Below are 20056 nucleotides of genomic sequence, written 5' to 3'. Positions count from 1 at the left end.
ATTTTGAAGACATTGTTCCATTGTCCTCTACCTCAAAAGTGGCTCCTAAAAAAATACAATGTCATGATACTTAATCTTTTGCATCTGACTTGTTTTGCATTGTTTTTCTTCTCAGGAAGTTTTTACTTTTAACGAGTTTCTGAAAGTTTATTAGTCATGTGTCTTGGGAATTTTTTTTCTTTTTCATTCTTTGTGCTGGCGTTTTGGTAGGCTCTTTTACTTAAAAACTTTGAGTTAGGAAATTATTCCTTATTGTGTGTGAAAATTTCTTTCCTTCTGTAATCTCCCCCGCCCCGTTTTTCTTTATCTTTTGTTAGTCAGATGGTTTACCTCCTGGACTGATCCTCCCATGTTTAATACCCTTTCTGCTTGATGGAACTTTTCATCAATTTTATCTTTCAAAATTAGTTTTAAAATATTTGTCCTATTAATTTTTCTGAACTTATTTTTTAATATATAACCATTGCTTTTCCATAGTATCTTGAAGAAGAATTTATCTTTGTTGAGCTTTATGAAATATAGATGTATCTCATACATACATAATCTATGTATAAACAACCTGTGTGTATCTATTTGAGATACTTTCTGCTGCCTTCATCATCTCTTTCTAAGTTACTTCCCTCCCACTGCGTCTCCCTGCCCTATGCTCTTCTTTTTGTCTTTTACATAAAATATGCTGGAATGCAGGGGTTGGTAAACTATGGCTTTCGGTGTCTGGGCTGCACCCTATTTTTGTACAGCTCTTGATGTGAGAATGGCTGTAAAAATTTTAAGTGTTGTTAGAAAACTAAAAAACAGAAGAATATATGCTACAGAGACTTTATATGACCCACAAAGCCTAAAATATTTACTGTCTGGTCCTTTACAGAAAGTTTTCTGATCCCTGCTCTAATGTCTGGGGATTCTTGTCTTTCATATCTAAGAGTCAGACACTAAAAAGCAGTTTGGAAACTATATGTAAGTAGAGCTTGGTTAGCTTCACTGAAGAATGATTTGGTATGCTGATGCTGCTTTTGTTTTAGGTAGCCCATAATGTCATTACCTGTTGGCCTTTTCTTTGGACCTTTAGTTTCTGTACAGGAGAGTCTGGAGAGTCTCTAATCTCCTGCCTGTTGAACGTGTTTCATATGTGAATATACCTTTGAGTATGTTGGCTTTCACTTTATTTTTCTGTTTTGAGTGCAGCTGCCTTAATCTAAAATCTGCTGTACCTTAGAATCAGTTTCTTCAGAGGCTGAGTCTTAAACTTCTGCTGGAGTCAGAGTGGAGTTTGTTACCAGAGTTTGTCAGAGTGGAGTTGGCTGCACAGGAAAGTAATAGGAGTGGGGAGCTGGGAATCCAGTTTCTACTTCTGAGGAGGACAACTCATACCTGTTTTCAGCTTATACTACCCTGCTGCATTTTGTAGAATCTTGTACCTCTTAGATTACATTTTCATGGGAAAGGTTAAAAATTGAAACACAATTAAGAATTATATCCAGAGTGAAATTAACTTAGCTTTTTTGTCCTTGTGTACATTTCCATGTTACTTTTTGATATCAGAAGTTTGGTATTTTATCCAATTATATAGAAAATATCAAGTTATTGCTGAGAATTACTAAGATCTCTAATTTTCAAAACAGCCTCTAAGGTGGTGGATGTATTTAGTTGCATTTTACAAATAAAGAAACTGGAAACAAAGAAAGATGAATGTACTTCATATGGAGGATTGCATAGTAAGAGTAGAACCAAGATTCCTCCAGGCACTCTAGATCAAGATAATGCTTTCTTTACAACTCTGTTACACTACAGTATGATGTGCTTGGCAAGTAGATTATAGTAATGAGTGCTGTGAGTTCAGAAGAAGAAGATAATGGTCTGGGATGGAGAAGTCAAGGTAAATTTCATGAAGGATGTAGAGCTTGAGTTAAAACTCATTAGGTAGATGGAAGGGAAGAGGGTTGTTCTGATAATAGGTTATGACCCAAGACAGTATAGCTGTTACATTTAGGAGATGGTAAATAACACCATTCTGGTTTAGATGGAGTTTTAGGAACTATTAAGTGAAAGCTTAAACATATGGGCATAACCAGATGATAGTACTGCATAACAGAATATTTTATGTGTGTTTTACACTGTGGATTATGAGAAGGTTCTGTTCTTTTATGGGATTCAAAAAATACTTGATTTTAAGATTTATCCAGTATTCAATATGAATTGAGGATGCAGGAATTATAACAATTTAGACGTTTGTAGTGTAGGATGTTAAAGTATTAATGATGTAAACAAGATTATGCTTCATGGATAAGGTTGCATCTAATTATGTGAGGGGTTTTTTTTAATTTTAGTGTTGACATGTTTTGTAATTTATTTCTATGGTAATAGTGTTTGGTAGTGGGTATAAAATTTGAGAAATTACATTTTGGCCATTTGATATCAGTTTTGGCTTAAGATGTTATTTTGCTTTTTAGTGTAAGTAAATGATGTGCTGTTATAGATCCAGTATCCATTTTCAGTAAAAATGAAGCAGTGTTTTTCCAATCTGGGCTTAGGGCCTCCAGGCAATGAAAGAGGTCATAGCTAGGTCTCAGAAGCAGTTCAGTTGTGGTTCTGGAGTGTTTATATTTTGTTTTTTTAGGGTTTTTTTCCCCTTAGTCTCCCAATATGTAAGCTCTCCCTTACAATGCCAGGAAAGAGATGAGCCTTTTGTGTGATATTAGTAAAAGGGACTACCAGCTTTGTTTCTTTATTTTTAAGTTTTGGAGAAGAAATAAGGAACATTGGATTTAGAATATCCTGAAGGGAAAATTTTGAGCATCTCTATTCTAGACTCTTACCACCACTCTTCTTAAACTGTTTTGTTTCGTAAATTGCATCTTGAATGTTGAAAGTTAGATGAAGTTTCTTTTAAGAATGTAAAATTGTTCTTAACTTGCTTAGAAAACTTAGGGCTCAGAGATAGATTCTCTACATCATTATAACGGACTCCGATTTACATGGGGAAAAGTTCCAATAGTCCTATTTATTTAAAAATCAGATTTTTTTATTTGTTACTTTTATGTTTTTTACACTTTATCTGGCTTCAACTTTCACTGAAATGATTAATATCACTTATTAATCATAAATAAAATGAGGTTATACTTTTTAAATTGCTTAATTTTTAAAATAATTGTGTAGATTTATTTTTTGCTATGAATAGTTTTAGCAGAGAATTCTTAACTTTGTAATTTTTCTTTATTAATTGAACTGCTAAAAAATACATCATAATGTAAATTTAAAATACAGTGTGTTTATTATCTTGGTTAACTAGAAAACTATTACAAAAGCTTAGATTATGTAAGATAGTTTAGATTAATGCATTGTACCCTTTTTTTCTGCCTATATGCACAGCTGGCTCCTGTCATTACAACCCATGTATTTTTCACCTAGTTAACAGAATGGGTTTGCACGGATGGTGGGGCAGGGCCTCGCTTTTCTCTCCCCTAGCTGGAGACTCTTGAAGGCTGGCAGAGTCCTCTCTTAGATATATAGTATTCATAATTTTTTTTCCCTTGGAAAGTCTTTTTACTTGAAGCAACTACAGACTACCAGTATTTGTTTTTGATGTGAGAGCAAAAATACAGAAACTCTCAAATCATATTCATATAGAAAAGGAGGAAAATGGTAGTAGGATGTATGCAATGATTAAGTTGTAGAAAAATTTTTAAAAATTCTCATTACATCTTAAAATAACATGGAAAGTAAATGTGCTTTGCTAAATCCCCAGTAATCATTTTAATTGAAATTGATATCCTTCTATTAATTTGACAGTCCTACTTAAGCTCAGTATAACAAAATCATGCCAACTTCTGCAGTGAGACGGAATACTCTTATGCTTACAAAGTATTTAGTAGCTATTAGACAAAATAGGGAAAAGATTCACAAATATGTTCAGTGAAAACTTATACTATGTGGATATTAGCTTTTTTACTTTAGTAGAGTTTCAGATTTCTATACTCTTATATAGACAGTACTGCAGAGTTAAACTGAGCAAGATAACCTTGTGTTACGGTGCTCAATATTTGGTAAGGGTAGTAATTGTAAACCAGTGGCATTTGTTTGTTTATTAGTTTCATTTCTTACAGAAGTAATTTGTTCAAATATTGGACACATGTATATATATACCCTGAGTGATGGTAAATATAATAAAACATTTAGAATGAAAGTATCATACTAGGTAAATATCTTCAGAAGGTATATGCTGAAACTCTGTATTTTTTGGTTATATGTATTCTAAAGTATTTATTTATTAGAGCAAATATGAAAACATGCAGCGGTCTTTTTAATCAAGAAGTTCAGAGGTTATATCTAGTTTTTCATTGCCTGGTTTTGTCTTCTCTTTGAGGCAAATGAGGTACTTTATAAAACCTAGCATTGTAAGTAATACCATTATAATATTCTATTAATAAATATATTAAAAAATTGAAACTATTTCCAGGTGCAGCAATTTTTAGATAGTACTGCAAACCTCCATATAGGTTGTATTCTAAATTGCTTGGAAATAAAACAATTTTTTTTTTAAGAGAAACTAAATGACCCCCTCTGTGCAGGAGGGCAAGATTAGCCCATGAAAGTTCATTTGGTCTATAATGTAGCATACAAGACCATACTGTTTCCAAGGAAATGTTGTTGTTAATAAGTAATTATGGAAATAATTTGAGGAAGTACTTATCTTACAGTATGTAGGGAAAAGCAGAGAGATTTGTGGGATAGGGAGCTTAGCTAGAGTGGAAGTAACTGGGGTGAAGACAGTGAAAGGCAGGTAAAGGGATGATACTGAAAAAAGAAGTGCTTGACTAAAGGTTGTTAATGAAGATACTTCCCATCATACACTGTTCTGAGAGCCTGGTTGCCCCAGGAATAGTGTAAAAATGAGCTATTCCTGTACTCTGTCATTTTTTTTTTTTTGCAGGTTTTTTTTTTTCTTATTAGAGGACATGATCATTGATTTTTTCCGGGGGGAGAAACAGATATAAGAGCGAAACATTGGTTGGTTGCTTCCATAAGTGCCTGGACCGAGGATCAAACCCACTAACGAGGCGTGCACTCTGACTGCGAATCAAACTGGTGGCCTTGCGGTGTATGGGATGATGTTCCGGCCAACCAAGCCACACCAGCCAAGGCAGTACTTTGTTTTTTTTTTTTAATTGACATTTTAAAGGCCTTTAAAGCCATCGACCAAAGCCTTAGCCTTTGTAACGCCCAGAAATCCTTTAAATTTATAACCATAAGTGGAAAAGATTTTGTATTTTTGTATTACCCATGATAAAAACAGATCTTAGACTAAAACCTTTCCTATATTGTTTCTACTTTGAGTATATTGACCCGGGGAAACAGTATTGTTTTTGATATTGTTCTTCAAAAGGTCTATTTACCATTAAAGTATACAATTAGTACTATTTCAGTTTACCTAAACTACTGTGTAAAATATTATTTGTATGGCAAAATCTATTCACCTACTGTTTGAGTACCTACTGTGTGGCAGGCAGTCTTCTTGGTGCTCTGACTACATCAGTGACCAAGAGACAAGAATCTTTGGTATCATAGAGTGTACATTCTAGTAGTGATTTATTTCCATTTGAAAGATGCCAAAAAGTCATCTGCCTTTCATACCCCCAAGTTGCCTAATTTAGGGTAGGTGCCATAGCTAGAAGCAGCTGGGACTCTCGATTTACGTCCAGTTTCCTAGGTAATATACAATAATAGAGAATGGGAATAACTATGTTAACCCTTTTTAAGTAGTGCAACAAAGGACAGCTTCCTTTTAAGTAAAAACAAGAGTCCTTGCCCTTGCCCAGCCATTCCTGGGTAAGGATTCTTCTGATTGTGAGACTGAAATCCTTCTGTCATGGTAGCTCTATTTATAAAAGATTTTGTGTGTGACTGCTAAACTACCATGTTACTTACATGCTGCATACAGTTTGGTAGAGGTAGTATAATAAATTGTTAAGTGAACAGATTCTGAATCCAGACTGGCTAGACTTTAAAATCCCACTGCCTCTAATCTAGCTGTGTGATCTTGGACAAGTTACTTAACCTGTCTGTGCCAGAGTTCTCTTTTTAATCTATGAAGTGGTGATAATAGCTGGCTAATGTGAGGATGAAATGAGTTAGTTGGTAATGCTGAGCACTCAGCAAGTGCTATTATGACAGTTATTATTTTCCATGCTTGACATTTAGTTTATGTAAAAGATGCTTTTCTATATATATTTTTTTTTTAATTTTTTAATTTTTTTCAAGCACCTTATTTTTTTGGTGGGTTTATGCTTTTAAGGAGAACTAGTTGGTATAATGGAAATCTGGGTTCTAGTTTGGATCATCCACTGATCTGATCTTGATTTGATCAGTCAGTGAGGGAGAGTTCAGATAAAATGATCTCTTTAATATTTTCATGTAAAATTAAAATATTTAAAAATTTTAAGAGGTCTTCATGTTAAACCTTGGCTGTTTTTGAGTACTGATCTGGATCTTGTTTTTAGTTTGATCATACTGTCAAATGGTGAACCAGATACTTAGTTTTTATATCACGGTTTACCGGTAGTTATTAGGAATTCTCAAATTTTGAGTTACTGAATGATTTACACATGATTTCAATGATTTGTGTTTGTATGTTTAATCTAAATATAAATTACTTAATAAAGCTGCCCAATAAAAGATAGCTCCTTAATATAACCTCTATTGTGGCTTTTCATGTCACTGATAAGCTGTCATAAAAGTACTATAATAATTACTAGTAAAATTTGAGTCAGAAAAACTAAGAATATGTTCTTTTCCTAATTACAACTTAATCTGTGTATGTGCACTTTTTATTAGTTATAAATGTTATGGACTTCATAGGTTTGCTTCGTTTTTATGTCCTGTATTCTAGAAAACTATTCAGATTTTCATTAGTTTTTTCACTTCTTTCCAAAGAGCACCTTGCAGATAAGCATGTTGAATCAAAATAAATGTTGTCAGATTTTATTGAAATTCAAGTCCTATGAAGATGGTTGTGTTTAACTCCCACAGAGTTATTTGTGGTTTTTTCCTGAACTTTTCCTTCTGCAGCAAAGTTCTATTTTCATTAACTACACACTATTTTAAAGTAAAAGATGGTGGTGAAAGATCAGTCTGTGTTACCTTTGGATTCTTTTTCTTCGTGAAAGCAATGGCAGTCTTGATTGTAACAGAAAACTATCTGGAATTTGGACTCGAAACAGGTAATGCATACAATTTTACAAATCAGTTTTGCTTTATCTAGTGTTAATATTTTTTTACTTCAATGTTCAAGTAACTTTTATAGCAGATATGTTTTTAAAAATAGGTTAGAGGTGCATATTCTGTAATGTAATAAATAATTAACCTTTATTATTCTTAAGATCTTTTTTTGTTTGCTTTAGCTAAGTTTTTTGTTACCCTTCAGAAATGCTGCTCATTCCCCATTTTTTTCTTATAGTTAAATGAGTTTCTGTAATGCTAAAATTTACTCATATAAACATGCAAATCTTAATGCAAATTTTATGCACACTCATGGAATGTGCAAATATCAAAGGGATGTTTTTCAAAGACTTTCTGCTAATAACCAAATTTTATTGCATTATGGCATACTAATTAGCACATGAAAGAGCTAAAGTAGTCACTTCAAAATTTAAGATGCTCTGTTTTCTAGCATTTTATTTCCAAAGAAAGATTTTGTATTTTACCTAAGAGTAATTTCTTTCCCTACAGGGTTTACAAATTTTTCAGACAGTGCGATGCAGTTTCTTGAAAAGCAAGGCTTAGAATCTCAGTAAGTTTTTTTTTTTTTTAATAAAACGTTATTCAAATGTAAATATTTCTGATTTTAGTTAAATAGATTTACTGTAAGTGGTTCTTTGTTTTTAATCAGTGAAAAGAGTTATTTAAATTGGACTGTCACTTCTAGAAATATTCTTTCTTGTAATTTTTACGTTCATATGAAGTTAGTATCTTTCATAGATTTTTACTTGGATTTGATTTAACTCTTCTACCCCTAGAGATTAAACTTTAGTTTATATCTGAGTCACATATCAAATTCTATGTTGGAGATGTAGGTTGGATTGTTACAAATGTGGCTAAAGAGATGCCTGATTTAGTTAATAGTTTTTATAATTCACTAAAATCTGTTATAGATAATTGAGTGTAAGCACAGTCTTTTTGTAGAAGTTTACTATTTATTACTGTTACTGTGGTTTTTAAAAAAAATGATTGATTAGAAGAAAGAAAACTTTCTAGAAAGTTAATTTTAAAAAATTAATCAGCTTTTAAAATTTTTTATTTTTAGGGGTCCTGTTTCAAAACTTACTTTCAAATTTTTCCTGGCTATTTTCTGTTCACTCATTGGGGCCTTTTTGACATTTCCTGGATTACGCCTGGCTCAAATGCATCTGGATGCCCTCAATTTGACAACAGAAAAAATTACACAGTAAGCGGAAAATGTACATAAGCACATGCAGATAAATATATGTTTTCCATCTTAATGAAGGTATATTATTGTGATGAAATAATAAATTATTGTATTGAAAATTAATAAATAATTATTTGATGTCACACTACTTCCTCTTTCTACTATAAGCAAGTTTCTTTTATTCATTTCCAAATTTTAAGTCCTGATGTTTAAAATTAAAGCATCAATTGCTAAAATGTTTTACCTCTTAAAATGGAAATGTCATTATTTATGTTAAATTCCTTTTAACTCGGGTCAGTTTATGATATTGTAATCTCTACAACTCAACTAAGGATCTATGGAATATTTTATTTAAACTAATTTTTTTTAATTTTTATTATTGATTTATTTATTAAATAATTTATTTTATTTAAATAATTTAGTATTTTTATTTAAAATATATAGGAAATTTTTGAAAGTAAAATCTGTGCATAAGAGGTACTTGTTACAACTCTTGTTAAAATGATACATTGTTTTATTTTTGGAATTATAACTAACGTACAATGTCAAATATCATAGACTACTTTTAACTATCAAATTCTATTTTAGTTCTCACATGGAGAAACCATATTTGAAAATTATTTATCATTCAAAGTCTATTTACTATATTCTTTGTGGTCATCATAGATACTTTTTTTGGTGCTGTAGACACCACCTTGGCAGAGTGGCAGGCTTATATCTCCAGTCATATGCACGTCCACCTTCTCACCTCATCTTTTTGTTTTGCAGTCGGAGCCCAAGTTGAGAATAGTCCTTTTTTGACATATGTATTTGTAGTCATTAAGTTTCTGAGTGATAATTTCCTAACCTTTCTTTTCTTTAAAACCCCACACTTAATGATGCCAGTTCTCTAGTATTTTTACATGCACATCCCTTTTACTTATATCGTTTTCCTGTACTTTAATTTTGACAGTGTTTTTGGCTTTTTCCTTACCTCCATTTTTTTACATATGCATTGTGTGTGTGTACTTATTCTCACCTCCCAGTACATACTCCTTTATCCCTCTTTTTCCTTCTCCTGCTCAGCGTGCTCTTGGCTATGTCCTGCCTTTCTCTCACCATCCGTCTCTCTAATGGCTTTTTTAAAAACAAAACCTGGTTCTCCCCCTTCTCTACACTCACACTTCAGTCCACTAACCCCAGTGTTATGATTTAAATAAGCTGAAAGGGTGGGTGGAGGGGAGTCCTTCACCAGCTACTGAAACCGCTGTGGGCTGCTCCTTAATACTAGAGTGTTCCCTAGCAACACTGCATACCTAATACTGCTGCTTTCTTCCCCCACACCCGATGGTTTACCCAGCCTGTGGGATGAAAGAATCACTTTATAAAAACATTTAAAACATTTAATGGTGGTTTGGGATGGGGGTGGTGGCACATTTTAGTTTTCTTTTCTGTAAAATATGGCTTCTTTTTAAGATTTTTCACGTTGATGATTTGGAGTTTTATTTTCAGTTTATTGTACTCCCCCACCCCCCTTTGCGATGTAGCACTTTGCCTGATACAGGGGTGTGGGCGAGATAGTTCTGTTGTGAGACTAGTATGACTGGCACAAAGAGCAGCATTCTCCTCACCCCCATGGCCAAGTACGAGTACTTGTTCTAATGCCAGAGCTTAGAACCAGAGTTTCACCTTTCTCTGTCAGGTGTTTCCCAGACCCAGCTCTGTTCCACACATAGGTTACTATCATTTGCACTGTAGTGATTATTTTAAAGTGTGTGTGTATTTAAAACTTTGCAGTTTAGCCCTCCAGCATGGTTGGTAGAGCAGTACCAAGTAATAAAATAATCTGAGGAATTTGTCTTTTTTCTAAAATAAGAAAAATTCCCTACTAGTCATCTATCTCTGTAGGGAACAAATTCGGGACAACGGTTACCAGAAACAGTGAAGTTAGAGCTCACTTAGTTAGTAAAGGGTAGGGAAATTAATTTCATTTATGTTTATAATATGCCAAGAAGAAATAAAAACACATGGATGCTTTATGATTTTAACAACTTAAAATGATACACATGATCATTACATATTGAGAGATTCTTCCGTTATAAGTTGTTGTGATAGGTTCTATCTGCTGTATGCCTTCCAGTATTACGAACCTTGCTAATCACCATCTCTTACTTGTAAATAATGAGGCATTTTGTTTCAGCAACACTGAAAAGTATCAAAAGAGGACTCCTGGATACTGAAAATTCTTTGGATTCATTGACTATGTAAAGTTAGAGAATCATTTAAATATCTGTGTCTTAAATCAGGGAGGGGATCGTTGACACCAGAATAGAAGTGAACAGATTTAGATTTTAGGGCTAGATTTGCCTCTGACCTGTAATATTGCCATGAGCAAGTCATTTAACTTTCCTGGATATAAATGTTCTTATCTGAAAAATTAAGACAATGAAGTAGTTTTATAATGGTTCAAATCATTGTTGAGTGATAGTGATAAATATAAAATAATGGTGACAGTAGTACCTTAAATATGTAGAATATTGAAAATAAGTTTTTACCTTCATTTTATAAGTCCCAAGTATCTGTAGTTTATTAGTGTATCTTGTTTCTGGATTTTTATGTTTATTTCTTACATACTTTCAGAACATTACTTCATATCAACTTCTTGGCACCTTTATTTATGGTTCTGCTCTGGGTAAAACCAATCACCAAAGACTATATTATGAACCCACCGTTGGGTAAAGAAAGTGTCCCTTTGTAAGTATGCGTATTTGAGGAATAATTTTTGTTTCATTATATAATCTAAAATGTTTTATATTGTATTTAAGTTTTTAAGGAGAATATTAGGACACCATTTTTAAAAAAATAGAAATACTAAAAGATGTGCTATAAAATTAAAACTACAGGCCATTTTTTAATTCTTTGTAATATTTATTAATGAATGTGAATGACTATTACCCTGCATTAACATTGTTTCATACACTTGTAAGTTTTTCTGTTTTTTCACTTATTGTCCAGTTGTTATTTGACATTTTCCTGTTGTCATTGTATCTTTTTTAAAGATACTTTGTGCAGTTCTTTTATTTTTTAATTATGAATATCATAGAGAAGAAATAATATAAATTGAAATTCATATATGAAGCTTGCATAGTAGTTATTAACATTTTCCATATTTCCTTCACCCTTCTTTTGTTTTGATTTTGAAGTAGTTTTTCAAGTAAATTAGAGATACAACATTGTTACTGCCAAGTACTTTAGTATGTACCTCTAAGAAATAAGAACATTTTCCTACATAACAATATTACCATCACACCTATCAAAATTTAAAAATAATGCCTTAACCTTATTATCTAATCTTAGGTCATATTTCCCCAGTTAGACAACTATATTTTAACATAAGAAAGTAAGAATACATAGAAACAACTTATTAAAAGGCATTAATAACTGTACTTGATATGTTAACTCATTAGCCTTGTGAAGTGATGCTAGAATAATAGAAAGAATCATACAGAGCTGGTTTACACCCCAGTTCCATCTCCACTGAAGCTGTCTCTTGAGGGACAAAGTTAAATAATCTTTGCTGAGCCTCTTGTTTCCCCATCTGGAAAATGAAGATAATAGTATCTACCTCACAAAGTTATTATTGGAATTAAATGAAAGAACACGTGTAATGCAACCAGCTAGAAGTAAGTGCTTAATAAATGTTCTTTTCACTGCTTTGCCTCATCAAAATTAAAATAGAAAACCTTGACTCATCATTGACTCCATGCTATGCATTTTATATTATGTATTTCTTTTAGATCCTGGTACAGATTTGTCTTGGAGTATTTAATCAGTGGCCACCATAACTTTCTTAAAAGAGTTAATCTTACTGAACTAAGGAAGTAGCCGTAGACTTGTAATGTTATTTCCCCACACAAGTAAGCCTTAATAGTAATTTTAACTTGACAGATTCACTATTTAAAAGTTCCCCTTCTCTCTCTCCTCCACCTCCCCTCCTCCCCGCCAACCCCTTCTGAAGCATGCCCCCACCTTTCTCCTTTCTTCTTCCCTCAGATATATTACCTTTGTCTTCAGATACACCTCAGATATATTATCTCCTAAGCTCCAAAGACCATGCTTTAGCTCCTGTAACTTGTGTCCTGAGCCCACACAGCCCAGCTGGCTCACTTCTTCCACAGCTGACTTCTACTTCCGCAACTTTCTAAATAAGCTTTTGCTTGTATTTGAGAAAAATTAAAAAGTGTATCCTAAGAATCCTAGGGTTCTAGCCAAAATCTCAGAGAAACTTCTACCTCATATCTTTGGCTCTGAAAGCATCCCCAGTCTTTCTTTGAAGTTTGATCATAGAAGTTGGATTTTACACTCTTGTTATTATATATTCCAATTTTGTATTTGCCTTAGTTTAATAAAGAAAACAGGAAAATAGCATTTATGATGTATCCATCATACACCAGATATTATGCAGAGTATTGATGCTTTACATATTTTATCTCATTCTTACAGTAATTCTGTGTGTGATTGCTGTTCTCATCTCATTTTATAGATAGAGTAATAGCCTGAGAAGTTAAATAATTTGGCTAAGGTTATTCAGTCAGATTTGGTATATGTAAAGCATTTAGTGGTTATACCAATATTCATTTCCCAGTTTCAACCTAACTAAACTTTGTACAGGTTAGTAGCAAAAACTATGCTGAAAGGAAATGGGGATACAGGCCTTGTGTGTTTATTAAATTATAGGAAAAATTTATTGTGCATGAAGACTAAGGATCCTCTTCCTATAACTTTGCTTTCTTTGTTCCATCCCTATTTCTGACCCTTTTCATAAGCAATTCAAACAAAATTACAGCCTTATCTCTGCTCCATCCTATTTTCTACTTGTCAGACCATTACATTAAATGATTAGACAGGTGATTTTTAATTTTCGTTTAAAATCCAAAGTTCATTTGGTAGCTTGAAAAAGAATGTCTGTCCATCAATCAAAGAAAATCAGATGAAGAAGAAAGCAGGTGGCAGGTTTTTCACCTGTTACATGGACTAAATGGTTATGGAAAGGTCTTTTATTTGTAGCCAGAAGCGAAAAGTGTTATAATGGTGTTTCAACCCAAAAATATATTTAAATTCATCCATGTGTTCTGATTTAGCATCAAAAAAATAAAATGTGGGCAAACTGTTTGTACTCATGATCTCATAAGGAGAAAACCAAAGGAGAACATATACAGTGAAGCCTATAATGACTTCAGGAATTTGGAGAAATGTCTCTGCCTGTTCTTTACCTATATGTTTTACCCTGGCTCAGGCAGCTTCCTGAGATACCCCATTAGATCAATTTATCAAATCTTTATGAAGTTAAATAATCTGAATTAGAAGGTACTATTTAATGACTATCATCCTAAATCCTGAACTCATAAACTGAGAAATATTTTTTATTCACTACTTTATTCTATTCCCTTCATTCCCATTATTTGTTACCCTCAAAGTCTGTGTAATAGCAGTTGTCAGGATGCTATAGTCAAGCCTCCTTGTTGCACAACTCCAGGGAAAACAGTATGGTCTATAACAGGGGTCCCCAACCTCTGGGCTATAGATCGATATTGGTCTGGGCCTTTTAGGAACCGGACTGCACAGCAGGATGTGAGCTTGAATGTAATGCATTTGAATCATCCCCAGACCGTCTCCCCACACCCTGGCCCGTGGAAAAATTGTCTTCCACAAAACTGGTCCCTGGTCCCAAAAAAGGTTGGAGACCGCTGGTCTGTAGCACTGTAGATATTCTTGCGTCTTGTGTTCTGTCTCAGATGACTGTCTCCTAACTCTTATTGTCCAGTATAATGGAAATATGTGGATAAAAAGTTTTATCCTTTCTAACTGTGCTTTTCCACTGTGATTTTTATATCCATGCGCACTTATGACCTGGTAAAAAAGAAACCAAAAGAGAACGTACATAGTAAAGCCTCTGTTCAATCCCCGCTTCTGACCTCCATTTCATAAATGGTTCAAACAAACTATACACTTTCACATCTTCCCTGCCTTTTCTGTTTCCTGTACTGTTCTTCAATTTCATATCCCCAGGCAGCTTCTCCTATGTTATAGTTTAAATTCCATTTCTAGGTGCTTAAACTAGACAGAGGGAAGGGGTGATAATAGGACCTGTTTGGGGGAAAAGTAAGGTGTTTTACCTTTTTCCATGTGGATTTTTAAAGTCAACCATTCTGTCCTCATGGTCTTAAAAATATGAGGGAGACCCTTGTATGTTCCAGATCCTACCTGACAAATCACTACACACATTTCAACAGCCATATATATATTAAGTATCCAGTATGTGCTAGAGATTAGAATAGATGCCCGACATGGTCTAGTCATTACTTTCGAATTACAATATGATCTTTTACCAAAGTAGAAAGCGTGGTATTTTATGAACATTAAACCTCAGAAGAACATCAGAGATTACTACTTCTTTCTAAAGTCCTTTAAGGAACCCTCACCAGTGGTCTAGTTTCTGGAAAAAAATGTCCTAAGGGTACGTCTCACCAACAGTCCTAATTTTAGCCTTGAGAAATTGCTTAGAAACTGAGCCAGCTTCAGCAGATAGCAGGTTGCGTGTCTTGGAGAGGAGTCAGAAGCATCTTATTTCTTTCTGATGTATCAGAACTTTGATTTTTCCAGTGATCCCAAAGAGGAACTCAGCAGATGAAATATCTTATCCAAATATACAGTTGATCAGAGAAAACCCTATCCATATCACAGGGTGGGGAAAAGTACGTTTACAGTTGAGTACACAAAGCACAGAGTTTATTCTTGTATTATTTATTGATCGTATTATTTTCCATGCAAACAACTGAAAACCTACTTTTGCCTGTAGATGAGTCGTTGACTTGATAGTTCCACAGGCAGTCTCCAGTGGTTTCCTTCCTTCTTTCTCCTAGCCTCCAGTTCAAGAGCACCAACTTCTCTTTTCATTTCACAGCCAATTTTTTTCCCCCATGGAGGAGGGTAAATAGAGAAAGGGATCCCAAGTACTGCTCTACTCTTTGTTTTTAAATATCTGTTACTACTTTACTGTCATGATACATTTGTCTATCTGATTGTTTTATGCAAGTAAAAGTACTATGTAGGTAAGTGTGCAGCAGAGTGGGATATTTTTGCTTTATATCTCCAACTGCAGCTAAGTATAGGTTATATGGTGAACATTAACTAGCGTGCTAGCATAATATGATCTTTGAGATCACCATGTCAACTTTTTGATCTGTAGAATGACAGAAGCTACGTTCGATACTCTGCGACTCTGGTTAATAATTCTGCTGTGTGCTTTGCGGTTGGCCATGATGCGTAGTCACCTGCAGGCGTACTTAAACTTAGCCCAGAAGTGTGTGGATCAGATGAAGAAAGAAGCAGGGCGAATAAGCACAGTTGAGCTACAGAAAATGGTAAGTTTTATGCTACAGTTAAAATGAAAAATAGCAAATAGTATGTTATAAGAAGAAAAGAATTTCATTTCCTTTACTAGATTGTCATTTTATAGTATTTTATTATAAATAGATGGGTGATTTTATACAGACATCAAAGAGACCTTGATCTGATTTTGCTGCTAAGTGAAGAAAGGCTGTTAATTCCTCTTCCTGCCTTAAGTGCTTTAAGTGTCACACAGTTTTGTGGTGTAAGGCTGTGGTATGTCTAGCTTGTTAAAATGAAACCCTCTAATTGATTTGAAAGACATTACATATGTTGTCCAGCCTTTATGAATTAAAGAGTAGGAAATACTAATTTTAGCAACTAAATTTATTCCGTTTAACATTATCCTAAGAATTGAACATGACACGTAAATATTTAACTTAATAGGGATTCCAGAGAAGAAAAGTGCTAGGAACCCATCTACCATTATAGTGAACTGGACCTGTGATCTGTCATGTCCTTTTTTTTTTTTAGAGATTTGGTGTTAGAGCCCCTATTTTTGACTCTATAAGACAGGAGTGTTTTTCTTTTTATCTATTTTTGTTCTGTATAATTTGACCTAGGTCAAGTATGCCCAGAGAGGATAGGGAGTTAGCTTTTATTTATGAGGGGTTTATGCCCATATATGACTCTGCTTGTTACTGTTACTTAGTTTGATTTTTTCAGGTGTCTGTCTTTTGAGATTTTATCATTTTGTTTTATATTTGAAATGTAAGTGAATATATACCATTTGAATTTTAGTGGTCATTTTCTCCGATTTATGTAAGAACTTTTTTAAGGAAATTATTTTAATATTTTTACATTTTAAAAAGCTTGTTTTCAAACTGAGCTTTTCTGAAGTCAGTTTGGGGGCATTTATAATGAAGTACAAACTTATTACCATTTAGCTTCTTTTCCACGAAAGGATTATTTATCTTTTAAACAACTCAGTTTGACAATTACTTGAAAGTGTAATTCACTCATAACATGTCAGCCATACTAGACACTTAAGAATGTTGTTGGTTGCAGGTGGCTCGAGTCTTCTATTACCTTTGTGTCATTGCATTGCAGTATGTGGCACCTCTGATAATGCTGCTTCACACAACTCTGCTGTTGAAAACACTAGGTAGGCATGCCCTGGCCACTGGGAAACATGATTGGCTTTCTCCTGTAATTGATAATGCTTCTTGTTACCTAAAAAGAAATATACCTCTTAAAGTTGTTTCTTTAAAAGTTTGAAGAGGAAAGAATGGGAAACTTCTAGCTTGAAAAGATGATGCGTCATTTTGAGTCTGAAAACTCAGGTCCATATGGTTTTATGTTATGCTTTACTTGTAAAAGTCATTTACCAAAGGTTAATTCCCAAATGTACTGAACAGCTTCAGTGAGCACTGTTGATCTGAGTTATGTGTTGTAAAAGGACTACTTAAGGTTTTGTTAGAGCTTAATATTTAAATTATTACAATGTACTTGTAAACTTATATGAGTTACAGAATCCTTTAGTGAGTTCTACTTCTTAGATAACTTACTTTGAAAAAGTAAAGATTTCTCCATGGAAGAAAAAAGTTCTCCTATAAGTCTGTTTACTAAATATCAAGTCCCTGTGTAGTGTTATTCAAGAACTATCCATTAGTGTATTGATCATTTTCCCTGGTGCCAATGTGGGAGTTTAAGAAGCCAAAGGAACTAAAAGCATTATTTGGGTGGGCTTAGTAGACCACAGAGCTGATTATAGATGAAAATTTTTGGGAATCTGTCGAACAAAGGAGTAGCTCAATTGTAAATTGTGTGATTCATATCCTATCCAGCATTGGAAAGTATATGATTAAAAAATTTCTAGAAGCTATTAATAGTCTCTCACTTTGAAATCATAGTTTCTGAGAAAGAAATTTATTCTGATATTCTAGAGGAAGAAAGGATTTCTAAGAAGTTATTGAATCTGTCCCTCCAGTAGAGCTAGTTGATTCATGTATTATATAAGGAAAAACATTTTTATTATTTTAAAATATTTTAGTGCAGTTATTAAAAGTAAATTAGACTTGTAGCTCTTATATGTACTTTTACTGATGAGGCCCAATACAGTTTGGTCGAGGTAAATGAATTTTTTCCAAGTATGTCAAAAGATTATTATTTTACTTTATTTTTAACATAGGACAATTTGTTGTGCCACTAAAATTTTTGTTCTTAATTTCAAATATAAGTTAAAGAATTCAATATTTTTAATAAACTTTGAAATTAGTTACTTTTCAAGTTTATTTGTCTTAAATTTTCTAGGTAATCATTCCTGGGGCATTTATCCAGAATCTGTCTCTCCCTTGCCAGTGGATAATAGTCTATCCTCCAATTCTGTTCATTCTGAATTACCATCTGCTGATGAGAAGATGAAGGTAACTGTTACACAAATAACAGTGGCACTGAGCAGCTTAAAAAACATTTTCACTCCTCTGCTCTTTCGCGGACTTCTGTCTTTTCTTACCTGGTGGATTGCTGCTTGTCTCTTTTCTACAAGCCTTTTTGGGCTTTTTTATCACCAGTATCTCACTGTGGCATGAATCTCAGTTAACAAAAAAGGATATCCAAGTCACACTTTGGATTCAAACGTGTGTGCCCTTGAGGGGCTGACAAAAACCAGAAGAAAGCAAATACAAAGGAAAAAAGAAACACCAGAATATCTTGTTTGAAATGCTTCCTCTGTGTTCTCAGGGTGAATTAATGGTATAATATGTAAAATTACAGAATGGATTGTTAAGCGCTATACTGTGGCATTGGAAATTTTAACTCCTTTTATTAACTGATGTGAGAGGACTATCTAGAAGGGTAATACATCTGATTACCTTGGTTTACAGAAACCTCTGAAACAGTCTTTGAAGCTTTTCGTATGACTCCAGTTATTGATTGCTCTTCATGGTATTAAGGTACTGTTAATACTCATGTGGCTGCCTGTAGAACACTCTTTAAACTGAGCCATGTTCTAGAGGAGCTAAAGGAGCTAAAAGTTGCTTCTGCTGGTAATATATTAGTCACTCTTCAAACAACAGTAACAAAAAAATCCAACAGAAGAGAAAATATAGCTACTGTATATTACAGTAAAGAAAGCTGCATAGTAATTTTAAATTTAATGGAGATGTACATGCTTAATATCTACAAGTACTACTGCTTGAGAGTAGCAAGAATATTGTTTTAAAATGTATTCTGTACAACCTGAGGGATCTCTTAAAATGACTGGCTAGATGAACATTTGCAATCTTGCTGTTAGGTGTGGGCCTCCCATATTTTATTTTATTTTATGACCTTAAATAGTTCTTTTTAATAATCTAAAAATATTTATCAATATTGATCAGACTTTTAAAAAATTACTTTGTAATCCTGCTGACTACCTGTATGTATTGTATATATTATATATTAAATATATAATATATTGAGATTATAAAAGATGAAAATATTGGATCCTTGTTAATGTTTTAAGTTGCTGAATGTATGTTAAAACATTATTAAATGAGATGTCTTTGATTTAGAAATTTTCTTTCTTTTTGGAATGAAATTAAAATACATTTTGAAAGTTTATCTGAGCAAGCAATTTATTTGTGTTGCCTGTGTGAGAGCAGTTATAGTTTATAAATACGTGATTTATCCCAAATGAAATTTTTTTTTGTCAGTTTCAAAAAAGAATCAGAATCTTATCCACTCTGAACTAGTCTGTGTGTATTATTTAAAATTATGTTACATAGGACTGGTTTTACATTTGTAATGCCCAGAATTAGAAATGTTAAGTTTGTATTTTATAGTTCAGAAATTGAGGTCATTTGATTGAAAAAATGTAAAATAAAAATAAAATTAATAAAAACTTGATTTAAAAAATAGTAAAATTCTTTTTAATGCTTTTTACATCTAAAACCCAAAGTGAGGGGTTACAGTAATAAAGGGAATGAATTTAGATAAAGAGATTTATTTTTTCTAACAAATACTAGAACTTATAAATAAATAGTCTTCCATATAACTGTCTTTAGAGGTTATATATTATATTTTAGTGCTGTTACTATTGAAAGCAATTTTGAAACTCCTTTTGAAAATACTTTAAAGGCATGTGGTTCACTTTTATTTTAATAATCTCAGTACAGCAAATTTCTGTATTTTGGTGTAGATTAAATATTTTGGAAATATCTGATATTTTAAAAGACTGAATAATAAGTGCTTAAGTTGGGTTTGGTTCAAATGAATTGTGGATAT

At 33.2% G+C, this 20056-nt stretch overlaps 1 protein-coding gene across 5 annotated transcripts in view; it reads left to right on the top strand.

Annotated features, from left to right (window-relative positions):
* TMEM161B (transmembrane protein 161B) overlaps positions 1 to 19200 on the top strand; it is a 71893-nt gene extending 52693 nt beyond the window's left edge. For all 5 annotated transcript variants that reach the window (XM_054578578.1, XM_054578575.1, XM_054578576.1 and 2 more), the window contains 7 exons: positions 7066 to 7217; positions 7726 to 7786; positions 8300 to 8440; positions 11042 to 11155; positions 15651 to 15825; positions 16859 to 16955; positions 18104 to 19200. In XM_054578578.1, the coding sequence (XP_054434553.1) occupies positions 7066 to 7217; positions 7726 to 7786; positions 8300 to 8440; positions 11042 to 11155; positions 15651 to 15825; positions 16859 to 16955; positions 18104 to 18381 (1018 nt within the window). In that variant the 3' untranslated portion in view covers positions 18382 to 19200. The remainder of the gene's footprint in view (positions 1 to 7065; positions 7218 to 7725; positions 7787 to 8299; positions 8441 to 11041; positions 11156 to 15650; positions 15826 to 16858; positions 16956 to 18103) is intronic.
* The last annotated feature ends 856 nt before the right edge of the window (positions 19201 to 20056 follow it).

The sequence above is a fragment of the Pteronotus mesoamericanus genome, unplaced genomic scaffold (genome assembly GCF_021234165.1).
Source record: "Pteronotus mesoamericanus isolate MK-2021 breed Mesoamerican mustached bat unplaced genomic scaffold, CSHL_Meso_final contig_50, whole genome shotgun sequence".
NCBI lineage: Eukaryota > Metazoa > Chordata > Mammalia > Chiroptera > Mormoopidae > Pteronotus > Pteronotus mesoamericanus.
This window is presented reverse-complemented; position numbering and strand designations above follow the sequence as displayed.